This window comes from Triplophysa dalaica, chromosome 3, assembly GCF_015846415.1.
Source record: "Triplophysa dalaica isolate WHDGS20190420 chromosome 3, ASM1584641v1, whole genome shotgun sequence".
Taxonomy (NCBI): Eukaryota; Metazoa; Chordata; class Actinopteri; order Cypriniformes; family Nemacheilidae; genus Triplophysa; species Triplophysa dalaica.
The window spans coordinates 24,944,537-24,953,754 of NC_079544.1; the positions used below are offsets into that span (position 1 = coordinate 24,944,537).

Here is a 9,218-nt window from a genome sequence, read left to right on the forward strand (position 1 = left end):
ATCAGCGCTGTCTCTGATTGGCTGACGCTTACAGAGAGGGTGTGTATTTAGATCATTGGGCAGAGCTCCCGCAGCAGTAGTTGTGGTTAATGCAGCATTTCCCCCAAAAATTATGCAGCTATATGTTTCTATTTTGGTATGTATTATTTGGAAGGTAGTTGATTCGGGTCCACACTCCAGTATGGTAGACGGAAATAATGCACATTAACGTTGGATGACGTCCGCCATCTAAACATTTCCTGATTGGCTTACGCTAACAAGGGAGGCGTATTCTTACGTTTGTGGGCGTTGCTCACTTCAGCAGTATAATGTGGTTGTTGGGGAGAGCGTTGTTAATCGGGGTACTAGGGAGCAAGAGCTTCGTCAGAGTTATGGTAAGACATTACATCTTGCTAGTTGCTGTTTTACACATTAAACTGACTATTTCGGAAGTTTAGTAGCTATAGTTTGACAGCTAGTTTTGTACAGTTGGTGTTTATGTAAGTGGCAAAGGCCGGCGGGTTTATTTGTGAGCACACGTGTCTCTGTTAATTCATTCCGACGGAGGAACATTAGCCTGTTAGCTTCACATATGTAACGTTAATCTTCAATCTTTGCTTAGTTCACAATTTTATCGAAATACTTTTTTGTTTTTATCAAACGACCCAGGAGGTCGAGCTTGTAGCAGACGCTGGAGTTTTCAGGCCTGTAATATAATTCAGGAAAATGTTATGATTTAATTTGTGTCGCAAGATGCATCAATATCAGCATATAATATCAGTCTCCGAATCCGATATAAATCTAGAATATATTTTGAAAATGAGATTGAATAATGTCCCATTTAGGTTAAGACGCACAATGCGTATTCACACCCATATGATTCCACAAGGGCCTTTACTAGTCACTTGGTACAGAGAGAATCACAATAAACCGTTAAAGGTACAGTTTGTAGCAATTTTGCTGTAAAATTGCCAACAACCACTAGGCCAGTGTTATATATTTTGTTCAGTTGAGTACTGACAATATCTCAAATGTGTCAAACTACTTGTAAACCGTGACACGGGGCTGTGCAGTCGCCTGTCAATGGCGTCATTTCCGCGTTACCGCCTTTACTGACGAAGAAACCGCCTGACAACACAGTCCCTGTGTTCCAACTGGGATATATCGTCCTCCGAAGGGGCCTTTGGATTAACAACAATCATGGGCGCAATACTGAAGGGTCGTTCCAAAACGAAGTGCTCATAAATGGCCACTTCATAGGGCCCTTCAGAATGAAGGATTTTGAAGGGTACAACTGATGGCCACTTCAGGCTCCCATGATTCTTTGCGCAGATTCCTTGTTTGGTGAGGACTACTCCTTATAGGTGTGGGATGATGATTTAGAAGGGCACTTCAAGAAACCGTTGTCTGGTCCCCTACACCGTGGCATCCTTCAAAGCTCTTACTCTGTTATCTCTAGTATTTAGAGATAACAAGGGTTTTATTCAAAACGGGGCGAGTCAGCGTTTGGCCATTATGCCACCCGTAGCTGAAATCTGCTTCCAGAAGACATCAGACGTTCACCAACAGTAGCTACTTTTAAATCCAGATTAAAAACACTCTTGTTTAGCAGTCCATTCACAACCTGAGCACTGTGCTGGTTTACATCAACTGCACTTCTATTTCTAAATTATTTTATTTTGCTCTTATTCTTTTTATATATACACTCACATTTTTAATAAATTTTATTGCTGTTTTATTGTTTCTTAAAATCTAAAGTATTTGTGACCTTAAATCATTTGCATTTTAAAGATACGTTTTATTTCTTTCTGTCAATCATTATCTGTAAAGCACTTTGAATTGCCGTTGTGTAAGAAATGTGCTATATAAATAAACTTGCCTTGCCTTGCCTTGCCTTGCCTTGCCTTGCCTTGCCTTGCCTTGCCTTGCCTTGGAGGGTAAACCGTCAGGGCATTGTGATGAGCCCTTCGAAATGGAACGCAGGGAGTGTCGTGGAAAAATGCGGAAGTAGTGTCTAAGGTTTAGCAAGCCACTAGCTTGTTTTGAGCAGTCACTTATTTATGGACCACAATTATACACAACATTTATAAAACATCCACTAACATGATTTCTTGTTCTCCTCTGATTTATGGCCATCAGCGGTGGAGTTGAAGACTCAACTTTGTTTTGATCGTGCGTCCTCTAGTGGCAGTTTTTACAAGCAGTAGCTTTAAACAAAAGTAAAATAATTATTATTTTTGAACCAACAAATCGACACGGTTCCTGCTAATAATCATAATCATCTGTAATTTATTGGTTTTTACATTATTGTAAATATCCAGACACTCGCACATCAAACCAATAACTATAACTGTATTATTATTATACGTAAATACATTTCCTGGATAATAAAGTATTATACAACAGTATTTGATTAATGTTGCCTTGTATTGTTTGTGTACTGTAATTGTTTCGCATTAAAAATAAACCCACAGTCCCACACATCCTGAATTGTGCACACTATATTCCTGTGTAGCCCAAGCCTTTAAATCATTTTATTGTTTTAATGTCACATACAGAGTTCTCATCTTCAGAATGAATCTCTGTGTTGTGTTTTTCACCCATGTGATGGGATGGCTGTAGTCTTATCTCATCATCTGTGTAATGGATTACTGTTAAATCTGTTCAGCTTTGACTTGTTCACCTGTTGGATGTTTATGTGTTTCCTAAGTGAGCTCAATCCCTCGGTGAATGCTGTCGCATCTTGTATTGTTTAGTAGTGACTAGACATTATCACTACGTAGAGTTTGTTATTTGTTTTTTGATATGGCAAAGAAAAGATTGAATGTTTAGTTCTTTATATCAGAATGAATCCCAGCATTATTTTATGACCGTTATTTAGGTATGTCTTTGTGTAGTGTTTATTTTGTTTGTATGTATTTTTTTTTCAAGCAGTCACCATTTTGGTTCATATTTAGTGCAAAAACTAGTTATTTATAATAGATATTGTTTTGTGTAACTTGTTTCAAAACACAAAGTGAAGTTACAATACAGGTTTTACCAACTGTATAAAAGAGCAATAAGTGGTCATCAGAGCTGAGACCTGTCATGTCATGATTATGGTTGGTTGTGTGATTGTTTCTTTGTTCTCGTGGTCTATCTGTGGTAATCATGACCGTTGACCTGTCTCTCTATTGCAGTGTGCACAGGCCAATGACTGGCATTCAGCGGAGTCTATATACAAGTTCTCGTGCAAAGACATCGATGGAAACGAAGTATCTCTAGAGAAATACAGGTGTGTGTAATATGGAGTTGTTCTTGATGTTACCTCTTACTCACCTGGCAGTCTTTAAAATCCCTCATGCCTTATTAAACAAGAGATCTGAGCTATGTCTAGATAATACCAGAACTGATCTAAACACTCTCATATCTGCTTCTTGTTTATAGGGTTATTTTTAGTCTGAGTCTGTTTAAACGATAAAAAACTGAAAAGTTTTTCCTTTGCGTTTTTGAAAGGTTTCACGTACGCCTGTGTTATCAAAACGCTCTGAAGTTACATGGATCCGAAAAAACAATGTATAATGCATGCCAGGCCAGTGTATGGCGATGTTGCGCTGTAAAGAAACACTATGTGCCTGCGCACATATGCATACACTGTTTTAAACTAAAAACCTGTTTAATACACTTTGTTGGAGTGCATGTGTGTTTATTATAGTAATGTGCATATAAATACTACGTCTCCGCTTGTGCTGCAGTAAATCTAAATGTCACGCGGCACAATCATGCAGCATGGAACCAGCTTTCCTGTGTCCCAGTCATCAGAGCATGGCACCAGTAATGCCAAGGTCATGGGTTCGATCCCAGGGAATTGCAAATAGTCCGAAAAAAAGTATAAAACAAATATACTGTAAGTCGCATTGGATAAAATTGTCTGCCAAATGCATTATTGTAAATGTAATAGAGGCTGCCATTATTGTTTCTGGAATACTCGCATATGCCTACAGCCTGAATACGCATGTGTATGACGTCATAGTTTTTGAAAACTTACGCTTTGAGACCTGTTTTCAAAAGTTTGCGTTTTCAGTCCCCCAAAATGCCGTTTTTCGTATAAATGAACAGCCAAAATGCACAAAACTTTTTCTTGTGTAAACGGCCACTCAGACTGACTATTATTTTGTATCCAGAAGTTCTCAAAGTATACATGTGTATTTTTTTTTTTCTTCCAGAGGTTATGTATGTATCATCACTAACGTCGCCTCTAAGTGAGGCAAGACTCTTGTAAACTACACTCAGTTCGCGAAAATGCACGTCGATCACGCTGAGGAAGGTTTACGCATTCTGGGTTTCCCCTGCAACCAGTTCGGGAAGCAGGTACAAGCCAAACTGATGGTTCATTGCATGGTGGGATAAGCTATTCATCAGGGGTATCTGTACTATAAATGGTCATCCAGAAAAATATATAAAAAACGGTAGTAAACAGAAATAGCTGATAATAATATTTAGGTAGATATATTATAATTGATAAATCATAAATCATTTCCTCTGGTTCAGCTCCTGCATGCTGCTCACAGTTAAAATACAGTACTGTCATTCTGTCTTGATCATTCACTTACTGCTATTACAAAAACTATCTGTAATTTGTTTATTAACTAAAAAATATACAAGATAAGTTTGAAAATTAAAGAATAAATATCTAGTGTAAAGTAGGTTTGGTACATGATTTTCAGGGGGAAAAAGTGAAGTAATGGTTAACTTGCTTTCTGCAATGAATGTTTTTAAATAGAAGCAGTTTTGATTCAGTCTTAGGGAACTTAATATTAATATTTAGATACTGTATATCGGCCAATCTATCAGTTATCGACTTCCAATGTTAAAGAATTTTCAGTTATTGTTATCAGCCAATATTTACATATGGGTGCATCCCTAATAAAAATGGCCCTTGCATTTTGAAATTGAACTGGCAGCAGACCAACAGTGAAAGGGAAGGAGTTAAAGGATGGTCCGCCCAAGCCATCTAATATTTGTCATTTAAGATGGGTAGTCATTACTGGAAGGAAGTGCATTTTCAGATTTTAACAGAATATTTTAAGGGTACACACATTTTTAAAGGTGTTATGAATTTAGACATCAATTGTAACCCGAGCTTTTGTTATATAAGAGGTAATCTTATTCAAGTGAACCTCCTGTATGTGTCAGAACTGAAAACGCCCTGTTAATGAATTTACAACTTTCATTGGCACCAGACCCAGTGATCAGCAGGTCCTGGAATGCACCTATCATTGACAGGTTGAACACCGCCTCCACAGAAAAATTTCAACGACTGCTTCTCTTGCCCCGCCAATATTAACGATCCTTTAACGGCATGTTTATTGCTTATCTGCTAACATGCTGTTAAAGATCACAAAATATTGTGCAGTGCCTGGTTGTGGAAGAGCACAGTCGTGGCATAACCTTCCTTCGGATTCCAACATTAGTAATGCATGGTTGAAGTTTATTTTTAAAGACGTTCCAGCTCACGTGGGTAAAACACTGAGCATTTGTTCACATCATTTCATTGTGGATACCTTTGGGAACAAGGCCCAGTGGAGAGACTAAAATTAAAAAGCAGTGCTGTGCCGTCAATACTGAATCCGACAGGAATGGTGCAGCAATCTTATGCGAGTAAAACAAACTTGTAATATTGGCAATTACATTCATTTTAGAGATCTACCTGAAAATGTGTAACGAAGCGTTACCTGTCTAACCAAATTCATAGAAGGCTCCAACTTGGTTTACCACGCAAACTGCTATCCAATCATAGCAGTGGGCATTTACTTCCAAGTCTTCAATTAAAACTGAGCGTTTGTCGATCCCTCCTCAAAACCTGATTTTGTTATTTTTTCATGTAAAACGAATGTCATAACTAGATCTCATACAACGGTATAAAACAATAAAATAGCCAGTTTATGACACCTTTAAAACAAAATGACCCACATTGATAAATTATTTACAATAAATGCTTCAATATTTCATGAATAAATAGGCAGTGTCTTTTTTTTTTTACTCAGATCAAAATGTTTGAGAGGTGAAGTGCGACTTCACTGAAATTACTCATACCATTAACATGTAACCATATATAAATCATATGTCTAGTCTCTTAACATGCTATAATTATAATAATGTAAAATACCATTTATAAAATTCTGAATGAACGCTATTAAATAATAGTACTTTATCACTCTTTTATCACTGGATTTCTCGTTCAGTATCAGTTGTTATTGTGTGCTGGACGGCTTTAACGTTTTAGTTTTTCAGTTTGTGTGAAGTCTTTGGCCTCAAGCTATTGTTTTTACAGGAACCTGGAACAGAAGCTGAAATCAAGGAGTTCGCCAAAGGCTACAATGCAGAGTTTGACCTCTTCAGTAAGATTGAGGTGAATGGAGATGGAGCTCATCCTCTGTGGAAGTGGATGAAGGAACAGCCCAAAGGGAAGGGCATGCTGGGAAAGTGAGTTTGTCTGCACATGATCCATACTTTGCTGTTATTCTCTAAATCTAATCCTTTCACTGTTAATACACTGTGTTCTTTTCATAGCAACATCAAATGGAATTTCACTAAGGTAATGGATGTTTTAATGTTTGTTCAGATATATCCACACGTTGTCTGTTTTGTGTTAATGCTGTTGTGTTTATCACAGTTCCTCATTGACCGACAAGGTCAGGTTGTGAAGAGATACGGGCCAATGGATGATCCGATCGTGAGTCAAACTCTTCAGAATGCACACAATATTTTTGTGTTGTTTAAAATAACAATTGTGTCCAACGATAGCTTTGTGTGATGAAGCAAATTATGTTTTATTTGGGTCCCTACAGGTTGTTGAAAAGGATCTCAACACGTACCTGTAACCGTAGCCACCTAAATCCAATCTGTACTGCTTTCCATGTGTCTATAATCTCCCGCTCTTCTCTGTCTGATATCTGGGTATGATGGTGACTGCCAGATGTGTGACGGCCATTCCTGAAACCTGTCTGCAGGTGGGGATGACCTGATGAACCCTGACGTGCAAATTATCTGGGAAAACCCTTTAATGTCCAGACGTCTCGCTAGAGAAGAGCCTGATTCACAAGTTATACATGTGCATACTGACACAATTATTTTGAATTATCCAAAGAATGTTCTAGTCATAATAATAAAAGAATAAAGTGAAAACTCTGTGTTTCTTTGTGGCCTTTTCTTTCTAACTGTACGGACAGAGACAGGTGTGTATATTTTTGAGTACTAGACTGATTTAGAGATTGTTGCTAAATTTTGTAAGAGCTAAAACAGGGTGTGTAGTTGTCAGAAAGTGACATGGCATACATTTGTTTATGGTTTGGTTTATCGATTGAGCATGCTGGTTCAGAGTCATGACATGAGTGAATAAATTAATTAAAAGGAAATGTGGTTAGGATTCCTACTGGAAGTTTAATCATAATTTGCAACCAGTCCTAATTAGATTAAATGGAACGTGCTGGATAAACTCACTTTTCTAAAGGATCTGAGCTGGTGTTCACTGAAAGTGTTTCCGGTGTAATGTGAATGTCATACGATATGGGGCGCCACGGTATCGTCGATTTTTCACTACACATGATGATCTTTCATTTACCACCGGGATATCGAAGGCCAACAGACCCAGCTCGCCTAGCCCAATTCTTTATTTTATTCAGTCATACCTTCATTTGACTTATAAATATAACTTTTCCAATGATGCAGAACCTCCAATATAATACACACTATCATAGGCAAATCTGACATGCATTCAAACACGTAAGCCTTCATTTCAAAAGCAAATGTACTGTTGAAAATTGCTTAGCTCAAAATATGTTAATGCTTTTGAGCCCTTTATGTATAAATAATCTTCTATAGAAGAAGATAAATAGAATAAAGTTCTATTTAAAAAAAATATACATTAGAAAGACATTGACAGGTGACAATAAATTGACTCCCTTTTAACGCTGCTAACCTATTCATTTTGTTCTAAAAAGGTTTCAATTAGAAGAATGTAGGTTTCACTTAGAGAAAAGCAGGTGTCACTAAATGATGTATCACACAATAAAGTACACTTTAAAAAGATCATTAATATTGTGGCGAGTGAAGCACGAAACAACACAGGGTAGTGCAAAATACCCCCGGAGGGCAGTTTATTACAGTGAATTCGGGGAAAACAAAGTCCAAAATAATCCCTCTGGGAGTTCTGGGTGCAGTCCTGTGTGTGGTAGGGAGATGCTGGTGTGTTGCTCCTTCTGCCGGTCGCCTTGCGCTGTCGCCTGTGTGAAGACAGAATATAGACAGTGTACATTCATGCGTGTTAGCCAGTGGAATGGAAGTCCGTAGTCTCGTTCATCTCCCGCCTTTATAGGGCCCAGGAACGAGCTACAGGTGCTGACGACCGGCAGCTGTGGGTGGATAATTATGTGTTACCCTGGCGATGCTGATTAGGATCTGGGCGCCTCGCCACATTCCCCCCCCCAAGCGTCGTCCTGGTACCACGAGTTCACCTGTCCAGTGCGTGGCGTAGCCGGCGGGGAGGTGGGGGGGCAAAAATTCCCTGACGGGCGCCCTCTGGAACCTGGTAAGGTCATGGCTCCACCATGATTTCGGGAGAGTCCTGGGCTTCATGGTGGGCGGCGTTTGTCTGCCCGGGCTTCTCGTGGCCACCGTCATCCGACTATGGGCAGTGGCTGTCTCCAGGGTTGTCCTTAGGGGCGGGGCCTCAGAACATGCAGAACGTCTTCGACGAAGGCGACACCGCGCTCGTGGCCACGGGAAGACTCCAGCCATGAACCCTCCAGGTCCCATCCCTTGTGCACAGAGGACACCTCGGTGCGGCACAGATGGATGGAAGGAAAGGGAGGAGGTCGGCAGGGTACAGTCTCATGGCCAACTGGACGACTGTGAGACAGCAAACTGACAACGTCTTATAGCCAGGTCCTCTTAAATCGATCGTGGATTCACTACATGGCGCCGACGGCTCCAGTGTACCGGTTTCGGGGCTAGGCGTCGGTCGACCTCGTAGTCCTTCCTGTCCACGATCCGTTTTTCTCCCCCCTTCTCTGCGCAGCACCGTGAAACAGACCGTTGGGTACCACGGGATATGGGAGAGGTTGCATGGGGTGCTGGCACCGTTCCGCACTGAATGGGTCGGCGTCTCCGTCGCCGGTCTCCTGACCTACCGTCCTCCAGACGTTTTCTCACCTCGGGTATACCCGTGGTCACCTGGGGACACAGACCAGAGGAGTCGG

At 40.1% G+C, this 9,218-nt stretch overlaps 1 protein-coding gene across 1 annotated transcript; it reads left to right on the top strand.

Moving 5' to 3' along the window:
• Window positions 1-222: 222 nt before the first annotated feature.
• gpx4b (glutathione peroxidase 4b) lies at window positions 223-7,146 on the top strand. The gene is made up of 7 exons (XM_056744326.1): window positions 223-374; window positions 3,159-3,253; window positions 4,185-4,329; window positions 6,293-6,444; window positions 6,532-6,556; window positions 6,635-6,694; window positions 6,810-7,146. The coding sequence occupies exons 1-7, from the start codon at window positions 309-311 to the stop codon at window positions 6,840-6,842; spliced, it is 576 nt and encodes a 191-aa protein (XP_056600304.1). The 5' UTR covers window positions 223-308; the 3' UTR covers window positions 6,843-7,146.
• Window positions 7,147-9,218: the final 2,072 nt, after the last annotated feature.